We start from the raw sequence: 21,320 nt of genomic DNA, 5'->3' as shown, positions 1-21,320 counted from the left end.
TAAAATATATAATTTTGGGGGAAAAAAAACTGTTCTCTTTATGCACACAACACGCACTGAAACCAAACCAAAACCGTAGCCCAAAAATCAAGGTATGGACCGAATTGCAGACTACCTGTACTGTTGCACACCTTCTAAGCTAACAGAGCTACAATGGAAACGATCAGCTGATGCGACACATGAAGACTATAAGATTGTTTGACCGACCAAGAAAACCTGATGACACCATAATGCAGACACGTGTAAGCAATAGTCTTATACTTCATTCAGTGAGTGACACGGTCTGTGGATACACATTGACTTGTTGGTGGTTTTAGTAGTTGTTAGTGTGTTGTAGTACGTGACTTCCCTATGCTGTTGACAGTTCGGAATATCAGAAGTACATCGAACCACTTCAACAGCTGCCATGCCATCTTCAGTCTTCAGTATACTGTCTATCCGGCCCCTGCATTGCAGAGGGTGGGTCGACAGTGGTCCTTGAGTGTTATACTGTCAGGTGCTCTATGTGTGTAAGCGTGTGCGGATTGGTGAATGCGTAATCTGTCAGAGCCTAAAGAAACGATCAACGGCTCGCACATCAGACGGCCACTTAAGACCTGACACCGACACATAGACGCATACACGCGTACACAAGAGGTCTCACGAGAATGCCATTGTTGATGCGTACCGCTCGGCTAGTGACAGGACTAAACGTGCAATTATTCTCTATTCCTTTTGTTTCCATCTTGAGCTATTCTCTCTGCCTCCTTCACTCCACTTATTTATCTGTCGACCTATCCATTCTGTTCCTCTTCACGTTGCTCCACAATCACAAACCATTTTCCACACACGATAACAGACAATGTCATCTATCCGAGTCAGGGTTATGTGAAAAATTGAAGACCAGGGTTTGTAACGGGGCACTGCAATCTATAATTTCATATTTTTCAGGTAAAAAAACATAAGAGATGCACAAATATATGGACCAAACAACACTAGAGCCTATAAAGTGGAAAATAAGGTGACACTTCACAGATGGCAGTGAGCGATCTGTTGTGTTGTATTTGTGGATGTTTGATAAATTTATATGACTGAATGTACTGGAAGACTGTTCTGATATCTGCTATAACTGAAGATGTCTTTGTTTCCCCGCACATAAAGTCATAAATAACAGAATAAATAACAACTAAATAAAGTAAAGAAACAGAATTTTTTTTTTTAAATGAAATTTATATTATTTGCTGATGACACAAATATTCTGGGAACCGGTGAGGATTTACAGCAACTTTTGGACGTAATCACTTCTGAGCTAAATAAAACTAAATTATGGTTTGACAAAAATAAGTTGTCAATAAATCTGTGTAAAACAAAATTCATGATTTTTGGCAAATGTAAAACAGGTGACGAGATAAAGGTACAAATAGATGGTGTAGATATAGAAAGAGTGAATCAAAACAAGTTTCTTGGAGTGATAATTGATGATAAAATTTGCAGGAAACCTCACATAAAATATCTACAAAACAAACTATCCAGAAGCATCTTAGTCCTGGCCAGAGCAAAGGGGATATTAGATCAGAAATCACTTCAGATTCTGTATAATTCATTGATCTTACTTTATTTAAGTTACTGTTTGGAGGTATGGGGAAATACATATACAATTTCATTACATAGAATTTTTATATTACAAAAAAGAGCAATAAGAATTGTTCACAATGTTGGTTTTCGGGAACACACAAATCCACTATTTTTTACAATCTAAAACTTTAAAACTCATTGACCTTGTGGAATTCAAAACTATTCAAATAATATATAAAGCAAAGAATAATTTACTACCGGGCAATATTCAAGAAATGTTTTGTGAAAGAGAGGGAGGCTATGATTTACGGGGAAAATTAAATTGAAAGATTCATAAAGTACGCACTACATTAAAAAGTTTCTGTATCACCATTTGTGGAGTAAAACTGTGGAACAAATTGTGTGTGGAGATAAAACAAATATCAAACATAATTCAGTTTAAAAAAAGAAATAAAGAATTGATTCTTGAGAGGTACAGTATTTAATTATGACAATGAGGCTTGTTTGTTTATGAATGATGTTGTACTGATAAGTCTGCTGTAATTATTGAAGAGAATATTTGATTTGTTGAGTCTGTTTGTATGACTGTACTGACATGAACATACTGTTGTGGATAATTCAGTTACTGCATTATGGATTGTTGTGGTTCAATGCTAAAATTAGGGAAATAATATAGGCTGATTGTTGTATAAAGTTAATGATAAAGGTGTAAAAGCACTGAGGGGTAGGATTAAATAAGTTTATACTTCTTCCTACTCCTTTTCGACCATGCAAAATTCAGACTTGTATGTGCTTGAAGATAGATTATGTCCATTTAAATGTTTTTTTTTTTGTTTTTTTTTATGTCTTAATTTGCTTTGTTTTGTCTTATTATCTTTGCATGTTCAAAATAAATAAAATAATTTTTAAAAAAGACAGATTTTGGCATTATCAATTAACCAAATAGTTGTTTAAAACATTAGCATCAGCCCAACATTTCACATTCAATGCATACCTAGACAATGAAAATATAACAAAATCCCTAACTGTTAAACAAAAAGCTCAACATCATTTTAACCTCCCTAGGTACAAGCTGTACTGCTGAATAAATCCACTACAATTTCAACAATTCTGCAACGTATAAAGATGTCAAGAATAAATGAATGTCTTAATTTTAAACAAAAGATAGCATCACACTAGAGAAAAATGAAACTGTCTACAATTATTCTCCCCTGATGCTTTGAGATAAATAATGATAACAGGAAATTTTTGAGTCAGTTCACCATCTTTCATGTAATTCGTATGAAAGACAAAATATCTGAGGTTTTTGACAATGCTGTTAGTTTGCATTAGCCGACTCTGAGCTTCCAACATAGAAAGTGGACAATATTCTAACACAACAATGGTGCTAGAGCTGAAATGGAATCATCAGAGTTATTTACCATCCACGCTGAATTTCACAGCAATGCACTCTAAGATATTTCACCGAATATCACAAATATGAAGTTTATAAGGGGTCACCAAAGTCAGTAGGGTTTATCCTGTGAGTGTTGTGAATGTATCTAATCCATTGAAAAGTGAGTCACAGAATTGCAATTTCACTCTGGATAAACAAACACTGACATACTCGGCATGGATAACAAACACTCCACTTTTTTTCTGTATATGTAACCTTTCTTATGTGATTTATTATCATTTATTACAGTATTATCCTCTGGTTTTTTGCCAGTGTAAATCATTTATTTTCTGATATTTAATTTCCTGATTATAAAGATGTTCACAAAAACTTCAAAATTCAAAGGTTATTAAATCAGAAACATAGAAAACTGAAAAAAAGTTACTTTTTCAACAAATATGTCAATCACTGAATATAAAAACATGAATCTCCATCCACTATCACTGATCTAGCTATGTGGGTTTTACTGGTAAATCAATGTAGTAGAAGATGACGGTGTTTCCACAGTAACTACGGAGCCTTTGAACGTCCAAATGGATCATATCTGATGACCATGGAAAGATGACAAACTGCATTTTACACCAATTATTTACATGGATTGATAGGATTAGTGGATCAACAGGTGTTAAACAGTTTATATCAGTAGATGATTTTGGTCGCCAGTGGCTGTTTGGGTCTTTATGGGTTAAATAAACTTCTCATGTGCTGTCCACAAAAAGCCACAAATGAGCTGTTTTTAGTTATTATTAGTAATGTTTCTATTTTGAAGTGTTCAACATATGCAAATACAAACAAAGTAGACATTTTGGTGCTTTACCAATTATGCCAATGCATTGTGTTGCATTAATATGCACTAAACTTTAAGCCTCAGAGATAAAATACGCTAAATTTTACATACTTTGAAAAGATGAATTGGAAAATAAATGACAGTAGCACCAATGTTTTTAACCCTTGTAGCCCTATCAACCCGCCCGCGGGCCGAAAAATTATATTAATATTCATTTACGATAAAAATATAATAAATCAGGACAATGGATGTTTTTTTTCAACTTTTGCTCAAAGTTTAGGCCCTAATGTTAAAAGTACATCAAAAGTGTATTTTAGTGCAAAGATTTTTAATCTTTGTGGGGTGAAATATACGCTATTAAAAATCTCTGACACGAACAATTAATTTATGCATTTCATCATCAATCCAAAAACAGGTGAGGATAAAAAATTCTAATTTCTCTTTTAGTTTGTGACAGTTTACTCAGGCATAGTAATAGATACAATATTTTAGACAATGGGAATAGATTCTGTGAGGTCTCTAAATGTCCATAGACACCAAGAACATCCATATGAACCTTATTATTATAAGTATTATAAGTAATTCTTCATTTACTTTGGGTATGTTTTTTTAGGCGTTTTTCCCCTGAAAATATGGTCAGGGTTAAACAGGTCAAGATAAATGATAAAGTGGTTCATGTTTTAACCCAGTACTTTGTATTGATAACTACAGTATATCTGACTTAACGTTTCTTTTTTAGTGACCCAGATTTGATAATGTGTGAGTGTTATTATTTTGTGAGCATTTTGCTTGTAGACCAGTGTAAGTACTTTGTGCCACCAGAGTGAGTAGTGGACCACTTTAGTCTGTTTAGCCCTTAGCCATGCAGTAATAGGAAGTAGTTTACTGGGCCAGATCTATTTTAATTCATGTACAAGGACATGTACTGAACAATAAACACTAAACACTATTATGATGGCTGGAGCTTTTCACAAAGTGTTCATTATCTCCACCAGCCACTACCGGTTGGAAACAACATTCATGGTCACAAAACCAATAATAAAAACAAAACTAAAAGGAGAATATTGCTTTCACTGACCTTACAGTACTGACCACATTTGGATGGAAAAATACGAAAAAAAAAAAAAATCTAAACGGAAGTGATTTATTTTTTTCCTGTGGTTGCGGTTAAGTAAGCTCTAATGTAAACTATTGGCTGATGCTGTATGTGAAGGTTATTTTGAGCACCTGAGTTGTTTGAAAGTGAAATTGATGATGTTATATTATAACATCATCAATTGTAATCAATTATAATAATATTATAATACGTGGAGATAGTAGCAACTGTTACACTACTGCCCCCTGCTGTTGATAGTCGCATTCAATTTTTCCTTTAAGTCTAACTAAACATACAAAAAAATTCCCAGATTTATCTCTAAAAACAAGGATGCTTGAAAATGGTGTTGGAAAACATGTGAACCCTTTAGGAAGTGAGTTGTGGATGATCGTGTTTCACTAGTCTTGAGTCCAGGACTTTTTTGGCGGGTCAGGAATGACTCTATGGTTCTATGATGTGCTGGATCCATAATCAGCATAACCCCTCCTACACAGTATAGCAACATATAAACTAGAGCACATTAGCATCAGTGGTTCGCCCACTCAATAGCAGCAACGCTATGCTAGTTGATGCAGATTGCCAATTTGCATATTTTGAAAAAAAAAAAAAAAAAAAAACAGTTTTATGAGAATCAGCATGGTAAAGCACTGGGCAGATCATAGTGTTTACTTAAATGGATATTACTGCTTAAAGGTCTATATATTATGAATCACTGCATTTTTGCTGCCTTAGAGCAAGCTGTTATTCTTAGACTTCCTCTTCTTTTTTTCCATGTTATAGCAGGTGGCCTCCAGAGTTAAGGTGCATTAAGGTGCATTACTGTGTTTCCCCTTATCTAAAAGGCCCAGGTTGAACATGAACAAAGGAAACACTGACTCTAACAAGGGATTTTCGACTTTTTAGCAACCGCCATAGGTTGGGGTCAGGGTGAAGGCAGGGAACACCAAGGAATTTGTATATCAGGGTGGTGCAATCTGAAACCTCACCACTGGAAGTCACTAAATACTACACACTGAACATTTAAGGCAGCTTTACAACATTTTGCAGCAGCTTCTGTTGACAGCAGCAGGCTACATTGCACTCACGGTCAGCTGACACATCTCTAGCATTTGTGAATAGACAATACCACTTATTTTTCCACAGGTTTGGAAACCTCATTTTTCTGTGGTGTGACAAACTCAAAACACATATTTATAGCTGCTTTATACAGACTTTAAGTATTAGACTGCCTCTACTACTCATGCATAAATATGTCAAAGCCATCAACATCAACAGAGATGTGCAATATTCTTCAGAAAATGCCATCAAGTCCAACAGAGCTCTACATTTGAAAAACCACAGTGTGTTCTTGTACAACTGAGTGCCAGTTTTCAAAAGAAACCGCTGAAAGGGAGAGAAAACAACAATTTATCACTTTCCCTGTGGGATTTGAATAAATCAGGAAAATCAACAGGACTCCTGTGCGGCTAATCAATCAGTAGTTGTATCTGTCCCCCTCAACAACATCATTAGTCTCTTTTAATATTAAATGATCCCCTTGAAAGTATACAAGTTAGAGGAAATTGCAGTCAAAACAACAACTGTTCCCTATAATGTGAACAAGTCAGTTAACAGAACAATAAAGCCTCCAGGCTACTAATTCTTGCAAAGTAGTATCCTGTGTCCCCAACTAATTTACAGAACAAGGGAAAGGTGTCCACTTTGTTTCAGTGTGTTTGTGTTTTTATCCTCCACCTCAAAATAAAAAACAACCATCTATCTGTTCTGGCCTCTAAAATGTCAGTGGTGGTTGTGTTTATTTGCCTGCATCATACTGATGTCCTATTCTGCAGTCACAAGAAAAATTATTAGACCATCAAAACTCATCAAAAATAATGGTTATGCAATCAAGTACTAACTCCTGTGTGTATCATGTGACTAAAACAGACAGAAAAGAAAACATGGAATCCCTAAAAGCACTGTTTTTGGCAGTACAATGCTATAGCTATTGATGTAAGAACTTAACCCTATAACGCCAAACGTATCATATTTGATACATGAGTTATGAAGCCCTCTACATGATCAGTGTGATATTTTTTTTTTCTTGAAAAACCTGATGTATACAATTAGATACATGCAATAGATGGATAATCCACCAGGGGGAGGGATTTGTTCACCAGAGGCCTTTCCAGTGACACTATAAGATTGTCATTAATGAGGAAGGAGGCATAACTTTGCCGGTTTTGAAACAGAATTACCAATTTTTTTTAGACATGTTTGTGTTATATTATGTTTTTGTTTGTTCAAAAATAATATTTGAGCATTTAGACCGGATGTATCAAATATGATACAAAACTGAAACTCATTCATGGAAATTGATATTTGAAAAAATAATTTTTGGTTGTTCAGAAGGACCAATAAAGGCTCCAGTTTCAAAGAACTGGAATTTTCTGTCAGTGATTTAATGGTTCAGACTTTACAGGGTTAAGTGATTTTGGTTAATATCAAGAAAACAATGGAAAATGGCCAGATATCAACTCTTAAATTAAACTCTTATGAGCTATTTTTGTTGTTATCGTTATAACTGTCCAAACAAATGTACCTTTAGTTGTACCAGGCATTAAAATGAACAAGAAATTAAAGAAAACAAGGGTTGGTCTAATTTTTTCCAGGACTGTATACAATATGTGAGTTCTGCTGATTGTTATGACTTGCACAGCACTGAAAACGACTGCATTTCACTTGACTTTTTTCACTGTGGTTCATATATAAAATGCATCTCACCATATGCTCGGTGCTTCTGTCCCACTGATTTCCAGGAAGTCATATTTGTCCTCTAGGAAGAAGTCATTGAAGACCAGAGCTATAGTGTCGCCCGGCTCAGCGAGGATGGACCACGTGCAGTCCAGGTTGTTGTCATACTCTGCGGGGTATCCTGGGCTGGTTATCGAACCTGCGGTACCTCTTAACGTACCACCACACGCCCCCTCCGCTGGAAGGAGACAGGAATGAGAAAAACAAGTTACAGTGAATGTTTTATAAGCTTGGTTATACCCCTGATTTCTCACATTCACTTGATATGAGGCGTATACTTCTTATACATTTATATCTTAGAGATTTATTCCTTATCCTTATTCACTGACATGTGAAAAATACATGTATGATGAATATTACAACTGAAAACAATCTAAATAATTTCTTCCATTCAGATGAGATTTCCATTTGTACAGAAAGCGCACATCAACTACTTCAACATCTCATGAAAGAATCAAAACGTAAAGTGCAAAAAAAAAAATCATACTTTGAGTTGAATCCTCTGAACAAACTCCCAGTTACGAAGGCAGTTTTACAGAAATTTATCACTTGATATCGAATCCCCGAGCTGAGCTGTTCAGCCATCGACTGGCCCTGATGGTGAAAACCTGGGCAGATCTGTTCTAGTGTGTAAACTAATGAACCATTAGAAGGGCTTTGCTTGAGGATTTTTCACTCCATCTGGTTCTTACAATGATTTGTTATGTAGTTTGGACCAGACCTTGCTTTAAAAGTAATCAATATGCCGGGGTTTCACATTGTTCCTTCAACTGTGACCTCACGTTAAGGTCTTTCAATTCCCATGACCTAAGCGATTATACTGTTTGTGTATTTTATATTATTTATATTCTTTTAGTTGGCAAGACAGACATATCACTAATTACCTATCAATGTTAAATAAGTGTTCTAACAGTGTGTCCTCTATTTACCCGGGATTGTGGGAAACTTATATAAAAATGATGTTGAGTCTGTTTATTGTATTTCACGTATAATGTGCAGTATTGGACAAATATCACACATTTCAAATCCAAGCAAAAGAGGAAAAATTGAACGAACTTCATACCTCTACAAAACGGTGAAGGGAAGTCCCACTGTGCTCCACTGCCAGGCGATACAATGCATGTGAGAATACTGTGTCCCTCCAATACAAAACCGGACTCACAGCTGTAACGGATCTTGTCGCCCATGTTGTAACGCGTGCCATGAATGACTCCATTTGGAATAAGTCCCGGGGTGCCACATGTATGGCTGGGCAGCACTGGAAAACAGACAAGAGTACACAGAATTGCATATTTTCATTATATTACATCTGGAATGGACAGAATAAAGACAAAAATAAATAAGTCAGCTACATGTCAGCAACAACAACTATTCATACACATCAGTAATAATATCTGACCAGGTGAAATGATCACATACTGAGTCCCAGTCACGCTTTATCTATCAAGTATAAATCACATTGTCACAGTCATTTCATGAGAAGTGGTAAAAAATATTTTGTTCCAACCTTTTGGACTATCCCTTGTGCTGATTATACTTTTAATGTTCAAGCAAATTTGCACATTATCACAATGTTCTGCAGCGTTGCTCATTCATAGAAATACATATATGGTGTCTGTTTGCTCCACGAAATGAACACAAAAAATCTACTTAATGTTACAGAGAGGTGAAAACTCCTTCCGATGTGCTGCACGGGACTTAAAAAAATACTAACGGCAGTCAATGGCGAGAGACATATTTTCAAATCAAGCTTTTATTGTGACACCATTTCATTATATAATGTTTCTCAATTTTAAAGATAATTTTACAAGCAAATAAAGTTGCAGTTAGTGGCCAAAATAGTAAAGAAACATCTGAATAAAAACTTGAATGGACTGCATGTGTCGTTGCATGTGATTCACTAACACCAAAACAGCCCCTGCTTTAGCACATTTTACCTTCATCTTTGAGATCAAGGTAAAAAAATAATAAAATGCACGAAAGTGACTACAGGCTGGTCACGCTGCAGATGAGACAACTTCAGTAACTGAACAGAATGTGGAAAGAAACTGTTACAATGACGACATTTCTGTGATTTCCACGTGTGTAGTTTGTCTTTTTATGTATTTTCACATTCTGAAACTTCAACAGTTTTATCACAGAGTGACATTCTTGACTTCTAAAATTATCTCCTAAACTGACAAACACCATACGTGTAAAAGACGTGTTAACTTGTCTCTCACCACTGACAGTTATAGTTTTATTTCTGAAACTGTACTGTTACTGTATACTGTGCAATTCTGTAGATATTAAGAAGTTATTTTATTACTTTTTAATTTGTTTGCACATTTTATGGTCATTTTTACTCTGCCCTATTTACCTATTGTACGTTTATTGTATTTTGTATTTTATCCTTCCATCTTCTATGCTACAAAACCGAGACCTGAGTAACTATATTTCATTCTATCATGTACCACTGATTGAACGACAATAAAGCTGAGTCTGAGGCCCTGTCCATATGAAAACGGTTTATGTCATATCCGCAAAAGTTTTGTATCGGACAGGCCTTTCATCCACATGAAACCAACATTTTCAGTCACCGAAACCGCAACTTTTTGAAACTGGGTCCCAGAGCGGATAACTCTGAAATCGCCACTTTCGAATCTTCATTGGTACGGCCACTTTTCTAACACAATGATGTCATAGCCCCACCTCTCTAACCTTTCAGCCCGGATGCAAGACACCCCTTCACAACAACAACAACAATAGCAGAATACAGAGTAGTGCTCGTGCTACAACAGCTATTGAGATTATTGGAAATATTGAACTAAAATCTTCAGCTACTCTTTGATTACAATGAGCAACAAACAATTACAGCTAACAATATTCACTACATGCTCTTGGATCTACTGCGGAGAGGGGCAATCAGGAGGTAATATTGGATCAGACCTGGTAAAACCAAGTAAGCTTTATGCACATGCTCCACATCTTCTCCATTTTTTGCCAGAGCATTACAATGCCACATACGGGCCTGGTATTTGTACTACATCATTTTCAGTCATTTCCAGTGGTTTCGTGTGGATGCAGATATTTCCTGAAACAACTCTGTGTTTACGGAGCACTTTTTTGAAAATGACAAAGAAAAAGATCAGATAGGAAAAGTTACGGTTTCATGTGGACATGGCCTGATCTTGAGTCTGAAATAAACTCCAATGGGGCACAACCACAAGAGGCAGGACTTCAGATCTATGTATGTACCACAAGTTTGGAAAGTATACAGGGTGAATGAAGGAAAGGAATTTGTCAAACTCTGAATTTTCTTCTTTTTTTCCCCCCTCTCTATCCTTAGTGATTTTTTTTTGTTTCTCTTAGGTTTGACACCAGTCAGTCAGTCAGTTAGGTTTAGCAAAAGATCATGTTTTGGGTTGGAATAGACCCTATATTTTAAAGTCTAACTGGCAGAAGCTTTCAAAAGGGATACACAACTGGGTGTAAAGATCATGACACACTATGGACACATGCAAAATCTTTTCTGCTCTTATACAGTGGAGTGGTCATGAATGGCTACATGGGGTGTTCCAGCTAGAGTGGAACATTCTTGGTGAATGACCCTTAATTTGCCTTAATCCAGAAAGACTCAGTGCTACTTTTGTAGCAATTCCCAAATTAATGTTTCTCTCTATTTAACCTTTCTTAATTGATGTAGCCCCATTTATTGCAATATTAACATCTGTATTTTGCATTTTTCAGTGTAAATCATGTATTTTCCTGTATTTGATTCACTGATCATGTAGATGTTCATTAAAGCTCAGATTACTCCTTTCATGCATGAATTGAGAGAACCTTAGTCAAGATTTCTTTCTTCAGTGTTTTTATTCCTCCTTGGGCATGAAAAAAACAATGCAATCGAGTTTTTTTTCCCTATGGAGTTACAAAAATATCCATGCATTTAATTTTTGAAGTAAAGAAACATATGATTAAAGCCCAATATCAGAAAGTGATATGAAAACAATGAAATAAAAACATTTTTAATGCTGCTAATCTGATGTCTTCTCACATTTTAACATATTCTAATGCTAGTAATTACTCACTTCATGGAGATAATATGCAAAAAAAAAAACTTCTTGTCTAACAAATAACAATTGATTTACACTTAAACATGTTAGTGCAGATCAGGTTTATCAAGAATAGCAAAGTTACAGTAATGGTCTGAATGTCAGTGTATGGGATGGTGCGTAAGTGTTCACTGTGTTGGCTGATATGGAACTAAAACAACAAAACCCATGAACATATAAGAGAACAGCTGGAGAATAACTGTCCACTGGAGTGGCCTATGCATGAAAGGGTTAAATTCAAAGGTTATTATATCAAAAATGGAGAAAACTGAAGAAAATGTGACTCTTTCAGCAAAATATATCATTAATTGAACATAAAAGCAAGTGTCTACATCCACTATCATCGATCAAACTCCATGTGTTTTACTGGTGAATCAATGTTGTACAAGATGACAGTATTTCCACGTTCACTACAAAGCCTCTGAACGTCCAAATGGGTCATATCTGATGACCGTGAAAAGATGGCAAACTGCATTTTACATCAATCATTGACATGTATTGATAGAATTAGTGGATCAACAGCTATTAAACAGTTTTAAATCAGCAGATGATTTGGTTGTCAATGGCTGTTTGGGTCTTTATGGGTTAAACATAGTATATCTCATATAACCATTATTTAACATTTAATTTCCTTTTAGCTTCACAGAAGATAAAGTAAAAGCCTGAACAGACAATGTACACAAAGCAGCTGTAACACAGTGGAAAACACAACTGCATGTATAGAAACCTCACTGGAAAAAAGCTTTTAATTCACCAGCTGTTGTGCAGCTCTCAGTGGTTGTCTGAAATGTAAATGCTGTGTTTTCAGTTTTCAGAAGTGGCGTGCTGTACGTATGTCTTTAAGGAGTATCCTGTGAGTATGTCATAGAAAATTATGTGGTACAATCAAAAACTCCATAGCAGCTGCTAAATGGACCTTGTTTCCTCTTTAAAGTGTAAGATTGATGTGTTCGAAGCCTTTAAAATATGTGAAAGCGATGTATTTCCCCTTCAGTGTATATCTGTTGCTGCTTTTTCTTGGATGACACAGCTCTACAGTGGGAGCAGCTACAGGCAGATTGTGGTATAACTAGGCCAAAATCATCTATGACTGTAGCCAACATGCCTCAGCTTCACAGAAGGGGCAGCAACAGCGGCTAAAGTACAACCTGGACAAAATCCACAGTATCTAACCCTGGTGTACGCAGCGTGTTATGTGTATTTGATCAACTGGAGCATGTTAACTCGCTGGATGTGTAATGTGTGCATGTAATGTGTATCCAATTGGCCAGCTGTATTTGTGAGTGTCTACGGGTGTGCACAGAGTAGTGTGTCTATACGTGAGGGGTATTCAGTCAAGTCACTCTGTGTGTTTGTGTACGCTGTTCCAATTAAATGCTAGCATGGTAATTAGACAAAGCTTCACCATGAGACCCTGAGAACTAGGACAGAGAGAAAGAGGGAGGGGATGGATGTGCAGAGGGGTGGGTTGGGTGAGAGGATGACAAAGAGGGAGGGAGAGAGGAAAAAATAAAAGACAGGAAGATGAAGGGACAGACAGAAGAGAGAGAGAGAGGGAGAGGGAGAGAGGAGAAAATAGATGAAGGGAGGGAGGGAGGAGACAGGAAAGGGGAGAGATGGAGATTCAGCTCACAGGAAAAGAGAGAGGTGAACTAATTGGAGAGGGCCCTAAACATGTATAATTTACTCTAATTGACTCATTATTTGGGTTGTATATAGTCATACATCAGAGGCGAGTTACTCACACTCAGCTGACCACGCTGTCCTCGGCAAATACGGCGCTTGCTTTGTTTTAACAAGGTGAGACAATTCAAAGCCCATACTAAAGAAGTGAGTGAAGGAAGGAAGAGCAGGAGGAGGCGGGGGAAGAGACGAAAAGAGGGGAGAATGAAAGGAATCATGCGCCTGAGCCAAGTCATTAGTCACACTTATGTGACCGTACAGTCCTGCGTCTGCCAGGCTGGCGTGTTTTAACAAGCCAGCCTGATGCACAAAGGTATTTCCTCGTTGAAACCCATGTCTGAGGAAGTCATCTGAAAGAATCACGGCATATTTTGGAAGGATGAAGTGTTCACAAGTGATGTCACTATACAGCTAATCTCACACTCAACTGCAGCTGTGTTTTCCTCCAGCTCCGAGAGAAACAATTTAAATTCCAGCAATAAAGTTTTGTTCTCTTTTCCGTTGTCTCATGTTGAACAGTGGGGTCTGGTTTGCTGAGATTAGACTCACAAAGCGTCACTAGAATCGTATCGTACACCTCTGGTTCTGCTATGAGACCTCGCAATTTATTTTGGTCCACTCTAGTGCACATTATGTCTCTGCACATATCAGTCATATTATACATGTCACTCTATTTTAAGTCTTTTTTTTTTTTATCCTTAAAGAGGACAACTGAAGATTAAGAATGACTGTGTGTGTTGGGGACGGGGGGGGCGGTGACCTTGATAACTTCATTTTCCTGCCTTTTCAAAATGGTTAAGTTCTCTCTCAACAGGCATGTAATTAGAAAATAAAAACAAAAGTCCACAATTATAATTTGAGGGTTACATTCTGACTTTTTTTTTTTAATCATAATTGAAAAATTTCTCCAGCCTACTTCATCTACTATCATATGTAATAAGAGATACAGGGTGGGGAAGCAAAATTTACAATATTTTGAGGCAGGGATTGAAAGACAGTGTATGACCAATTAGTTTATTGAAAGTCATGAGAATTTATTTGCCACAAGAAAATTGACATCATAGAAAATGTTTTTATTCTATGTGTCCTCCTTCTTTCTCAATAACTGCCTTCACACGCTTCCTGAAACTTGCGCAAGTGTTCCTCAAATATTGGGGTGACAACTTCTCCCATTCTTCTTTAATAGTATCTTCCAGACTTTCTCGTAATACTTTTGCTCATAGTCATTCTCTTCTTTACATTATAAACAGTCTTTATGGACACTCCAACTATTTTTGAAATCTCCTTTGGTGTGACGAGTGCATTCAGCAAATCACACACTCTTTGACGTTTGCTTTCCTGATTACTCATATGAGCAAAAGTTTCTGAAAAGGTATGGATAATAGTGTTAGGTATGATTATGACATCAATATATGTTTGGTTTCAAAACAATTGACATAGTGCCTGCTGAGAAAAAACAACTAAATGTTCATTGTAAATTTTGCTTCCCCACCCTGTAATTTCTATACATATTTTGTAGCGGGTGTCAGGATGTTGTACAAGCTTGTTTTACAGTATTTAATAGGGGACGTATGATGGATGGAACAAGATTCTTAAAAGGAACACTTGGGGAGAATCAAACATAGATCTGTCTCGTGGATAAGACAGGAGAATGTCAAATCTGAAGGCTCAGTGGACTGAGGAGGACTCAGAGGAGATGGACTCTGGATAAAGTGTGCTGTCATCAAACAATCAATCAAACTTTATTTGTAGAGCAGATTTCATACAGATCAGTACTGTTAAAAGTGTTTCATAGATAATTAATAAATCAATAATGAGATATGCATAGATTTAAAGGGGTCATATTTTGCTAAACCCACTTTTATTAGTCTTTGGTACATTTTTTTGTGTATTTGTCAACCCTAATAGTTAATAAAGTTTGAATTTGAACCCTCCAGGTGCTGCAAAACTATCTTTATACTAATTTTGGTAAAATTCGAGTGGATTTCTACAACCTGTTTTAATTCCATCTTAATTTGATACGTCTATAACTAGTTATGTCAAAAATTATTATCAGCAGCAGCAGTTGTAGTCCATACTGAAAATATGTCCAAACTTTGAGCCTATTACCTAAAATGTTCAGTTGTTGGTTGTATTAACGAACATAAGTGGCTGAATGCGAATGAGCAGCACAGCCAACAACCTGGAGGGGGTGGGGCATGAAGTGGCTCATTTGCATTTAAAGGGCCAGCGCTCAAAACGACCTTTCTGGTGTCATTACTCAGAAATAGGTTTGAAGATGGACCTGTGGAGTTGAATTAATGAAGAATTCAGACCTAAGTATAGCATTTACAGTTTATGTAGAGCACAGGGAAATGTTTTAAAATGTATAACTCTATTTTAAAAAGCAAAATATCACTCCTTTAAAAGTGCTTTATAGATAATTAACCCTTTCATGCATGAATTATGAGAACCTTAATCAAGATTTTTTTTCCTGAGTGTTTTTATTCCTCTTTAGGCATGAAAAAAAAACAATGTGACTGATTTTTTTTAAAATCAACCTGTTTTTCATGGAGTTACAAAAATGTCCACTCAGCTACACCACAAATTTTATTCTTGAAGCGAAGAAACATGTATTTAAAACCCAATATCATAAAGTGATATGAAAACTGTGAAATGAAACCATGTTTAATGCAGCTAATCTGATGTTTTCTCACATTTTAACATATTCTAATACTGGTTATTACTCACTTCATGGAGATAATATGCAAAAAATAAATATTAACAATTGATTTCCACTCAAGAACCAAACAAGAACAGCAAAGTTACAATAATGGTATGAATTGCAGCTTATGAGATGATGCATAAGTGTCCACTGTGTTGGTTGATATGGAACTAAAACAACAAAACCCATGAATATACAAGAGTAAAGCTGTAGAGTAACTGTCCACTGTAGTGACCACTATGCATGAAAGGGTTAATAAATCACTAATATGAAAAAATAGTGAGATATGCGTACATTTAAATGAGGGAAAAATAAGATAAAGCATAAAATGTAAGCAACACCAATATACATATGTACTATTTGTAACGCTCCACAGTCAAGCTCAAGACAAGCTCAGTGGGAGTAAATCCTCCTTTGTTTCCTGGATCACACATTACCTGACAGGAAGACCACAATCTGTCAGGCAGGGGAAGTGTGTCTTTGGGACAGTAATGAGCAGCACTGGGGCTCCACAGGGGACTGTTTTGGCTCCCTTCCTGTTCATAGTGTACACTACAGACTTTAAGTACAACCCTGACTCCTGTCACATCCAGAAATACACTGATGAGACCGCTACTGTGCAACAGGAATGGACATTTAGGGCAGCACAGGGATCTGAGCAAAGCCTTCTGTGACTGGAGTCTGACTGCATCCTACTGAACACATCCAAGACAAGAGAAATGGCGGAGGATTTTTTTGACAGTCTAAGCCAGTCAAACTGGACACTGAGGCAGTGTGGACATCAAATACCTTGGTCTGCATCTGGACTACAAGATGGGCTGGTCCCTGAACACAGTTGGACTGTATGAATGGAACAGGTTGGGTTATATTTCATAAGGAGGCTCAGGTCCTTTGATGTATAGAATGCAGTAAGATGCTACATGTGTTTTATCATTCAGAGGTGTCAAGTGTGTTATTCTATGCTGTTGTCTGCTGGAGAGGCAGCATGAAGCACAATGATGCAAGACGGCTGGAAAAATCTGGCTCAGTGATTGGAGGAAGCTGGAATCACTGGGGACAGCAGTGGAGCAGTGGATTCTGAATAAACTAGAGGACATCATGGACAATTCAGATGATCCTCTTTCATTCATCACATTCAAACCAACCAGAGAAGCAGATGTAGTGGAGTGTTACAGAAGATCTGACATCCCCACTGCCATCTGACTGGACAAGACCTTAGTCAGTGACAAGAAACTGGACCCTGAACTTATCAACTGCTTTTATCTGACTCACTACATATACAGCTATGGAAAAAAAAAGTAAGAGACCACTGCAATTTCCTCTAAAATCAGCATGTGTGCATGTATGACAGCCATTCCATTCCTGTGTCTGTTGAAGTCCAAAACAAACACACCTTACTCTACTTAATAAACACCTGATTCATGTCTTATTTAAGAAGAAGAAGTATAAAAACCACTACTGTGGCCATCACTATCTTCTTACAATAGACAAAAACAGTGCTATTAGTACCACAAAAGTAACTGGAATCCAAAAATAAGCATTGAAACTACTGGGCTTCTGCTCTGACAATGTTCCCAAACTCTGAGGACTGGGTTCTTCTATCAGGACAATGCTCCTGGCCTCAGCTAGGTCAATAAAGATGTGCATGATGGACCACCAGATGAAGATCCTATCATGGCCAGTCCAATCTCCAGACCTGAACCCACTTTGAAAACTTCTGAAGGAACATGGATGGTCACAAACCATGGAACATTGCTGAGCTTCTTGAATTTCTGTGCTAGGAGCTGCATAAAATCCTCCAACAGCAATGGAGGAGAACCAAGACACGTGAAAGCTGTCATTGAAAATCAGGGATATTCCACCAAATATAGATGTCTGAGCTTTTACCAAATAAAATATTAATATTGTGTTGTTTAGAAATGAATATGAACTGGTTTTCTTTGCATTATTTGAGGTCTGAAAACACCTGCGTATGTTGACCATGTGTTGTGTTCTGCAAATGCATGCTCTAAATAACAATAATTTTATTTGGAATTTGTTAGAAGTGTTGGTAGTTTAGAGAATAAAACAAACATGTTCACTTTACTCAAACACATACTGTACCTATGAATGGTAAAATCAGAGGAAGTGATAATTTTGCAGCGGTCTCTTATTTGTTTCCAGAGCTGTATTTCTGCTTTTTTTTTTTTTTTTTTTTTTTTTAAATATGGCCGTAACGGTAATTACTTGCTTCATTTTATTTTATTATGAGTTGCAGGACAATTGATTTTCCCTGGGGGGAATGTGTGCAGGTGTGAGATCATGGAGTGCTTTAGAGACAGGTAAAAGAATTTCGAAATCAATATGAAAACTAGAAGCAGCCAAGGAAAGCATTTCTAAACAGGTGAAATGTCTTCTCTCCTGCTGGTTCTTGTAAGTACTCAAACAGCTGAGTCTGAGTCAGCTGTAGTTGACTTATCACATTTTTTTGGGTAGAAATGATGGAAGAGAAATGCATCCTCTATGAGTCAAAAACCAACACATAGTGTCAGTAGAATCATCAGTAGAAAAATGTTCAAGGTAATACACAATACATAATGGCTTTTTATTATTATACATGCTTCAGCACCTTTCTTTATCTGAAGTAAACAGTAGATATTTTCTATCAGCAGCTGCAAAGAGGATGTGCTGAAGATGCAACTGTATGCCAATATGACAGAAACAAACACAAAATGTCTCCGTCTTTTATGTCGCAGAGTTTATCGACAGACTTTATTAAATAATCAAACCGATATCATCAGATTGTTTACAGACGTTATACTTCTGAACTAGGTTAATACACAACACATGGCTTGTGCTTAACCCATAAAGACCCAGTGCTACTTTTTCTGGTAGTTCCCAAAAGACTTTTTCTCTCTATTTAACCTTTCTTAAGTAATTTATCACACTTTATTATCATATTATCCTCGGTTTTTTGCATATTTGCATATTTAATTTCCTATATTTAATTTAGATGTTCATTCAAACTCAATAAATCCAAAGATTATTATATCAAAACAGACAAAACTGAAGAAAAATTTACCTTTTAAGTAAAATATATCAATAACTGAATATAAAACAAATGTGTCCATCCACTGTTGTTCATCAAACTCCATGGGTTTTACTGGTGAATCAATGTTGTATAAGTTGATGGTGTTTCCACGTTCACTACGGAGCCTCTGAACGTCCAAATGGATCATATCTGATAACCATGAAAAGATGACAAACTATATTTTACACTAATTATTTACATGTATTGATAGGATTAGTGGATCAACAGGTATTAAACATTTTAGATCAGTAGATGCTTTTAGTCACCAGTGGACGTTTGGGTCTTTATGGATTAAGATATGGTGAGAAGATTAGTAACAATACCCTTAAAGAATCCCTTCCAGCTGTTACAAGACACATTAAACAGTTTACTCTGCATTGAAAAATCATTTATGCATCATTGTTTCCACAAAAAAACACTTGATTGCCTCATTACAAAAATATTAAGATGGCAAACTCTCAGCAGATGAACAACCTGAGGTCTTACATGAGTAAAAATAAATGAAGAAAAGGAAAAGCATTAAACTTATTTGGGTGGGACAATATGTTTCATTCTATTGTAAAAATCAAAGGCCTGAATTTAGATCCTGAATGCATCTGTCCCCTCTGCAGCAGCATTAGCTATCAGTCAGTAACACTGCAGCCTGAACTGCTGAGTCTTGTCCACACAATACAGAGGGGTATCTGCCGGACAATAATGAAACCATTTTCAGTACACAAACAGTACAATTTGCAGATGATGACCTGCTTGTACTCAACTATGACATCAATATTCAGCATTACACTGACTCACTACAACTGCAGTAATTTATAATGAAGATAGAGAGTGTAATATAGTTTCTGTATACACAATACTTTGACTTGTTTGCCTTGTTTTTAATCAGTAGCACCCAAACTCGTTCAGCTGAATCTTTTTGCCCAGAAAGTTCAAATGAGTCGCTTGAATTTGTGCTGAAGAGCATAAAGACTGATAACGTCATAAGGAATGACTCAGTTGTTTTTCATTTTACTTGACTGCAAACTAAAGTCACTAAGGCGGTGGTTCCCAACCTTTTTCGGTTCGTGACCCCATTTTAACATCACAAATTTCTGGCGACCCCAGACATTCAAAACGGAGACTGATTTTTGCTAAAATTAATTTGTTTTTGATTATGTAATAGTTTGCTATACTATGTGGCAAATAAACATTAATTTTAGACATTTAGTTTATATAATGTATATTATTATGGATGGAGGCAGAAAAGCCAGGTGTAGATTACTGCACAAAGGGAGAATTTTATTTTCCTTGGTCAGGATATGTACAGTCAGTCCAGCTTGGATTTACAAGGCTGACAATTAATACTGAACAAACAAGAACTCAAACTATGAACTATGACCACCAACCAGGCCAGAAGTCTGGGTGTAGTGATGGACTCAGACCTAAATTTTGAAAAACACATCAAGGCAGTCACAAAATTAGCCTACTATCACCTTAAGAACATCTCAAGGATAAAAGATCTGATGTCTCAGCAGGACTTGGAAAAACTAGTCCATGCATTCATCTTCAGTCGGCTCGATTATTGTAACAGTGTCTTCACTGGTCTACCTAAAAAATCCATTAGACAACTGCAGCTCATTCAGAACTCTGCTGCTAGAGTCCTCACTAAGACCAGAAAAGTGGACCACATTAGTCCAACTCTGAGGTCCTTACACTGGCTGCCTGTCCATCAGAGGATAGACTTTAAAGTTCTGTTGCTGGTCTATAAAGCTCTGAATGGTTTAGGACCAAAATACATCAGTGACCTCCTGACCCAGTATGAACCCACCAGATCCCTCAGGTCATCTGGATCCGGTCTGTTGTCAGCTCCCAGAGTCAGAACCAGACATGGAGAAGCTGCGTTCAGCTTCTATGCTCCACATGTCTGGAACAAACTTCCAGAAAACCTCAGATCAGCTGAAACATTCAGTTTATTTAAATCCAGGTTAAAGACCTACCTGTTCTCAACTGCATTTGAACAGAGTTTTTATTCATCAGTTCAGATCTGCACTATTCCTTTTAAGCTAAAAGATTTTATTTGTTTTATCTGCTTGTCTCTTTTATCTGTTTATCTGTTTTACCTATTTAT

General features: G+C 36.6%; 1 protein-coding gene across 1 annotated transcript in view; it reads right to left on the bottom strand.

Annotated features, from left to right (window-relative positions):
- Positions 1 to 21,320, bottom strand: part of LOC115411411 (CUB and sushi domain-containing protein 1-like) — a 692,182-nt gene that overhangs the window by 315,528 nt on the left and 355,334 nt on the right. The window contains exons 4-5 of the mRNA XM_030123526.1: positions 8,729 to 8,923; positions 7,636 to 7,843 (exon numbers count right to left, since the gene is read on the bottom strand). Of these exons, the coding sequence (XP_029979386.1) occupies positions 7,636 to 7,843; positions 8,729 to 8,923 (403 nt within the window). The remainder of the gene's footprint in view (positions 1 to 7,635; positions 7,844 to 8,728; positions 8,924 to 21,320) is intronic.

The sequence above is a fragment of the Sphaeramia orbicularis genome, chromosome 3 (genome assembly GCF_902148855.1).
Source record: "Sphaeramia orbicularis chromosome 3, fSphaOr1.1, whole genome shotgun sequence".
In the NCBI taxonomy this organism is placed as follows: domain Eukaryota; kingdom Metazoa; phylum Chordata; class Actinopteri; order Kurtiformes; family Apogonidae; genus Sphaeramia; species Sphaeramia orbicularis.
Note: the sequence above shows the minus strand (reverse complement) of the source record. Positions and strands in the feature narration are given on the sequence as shown.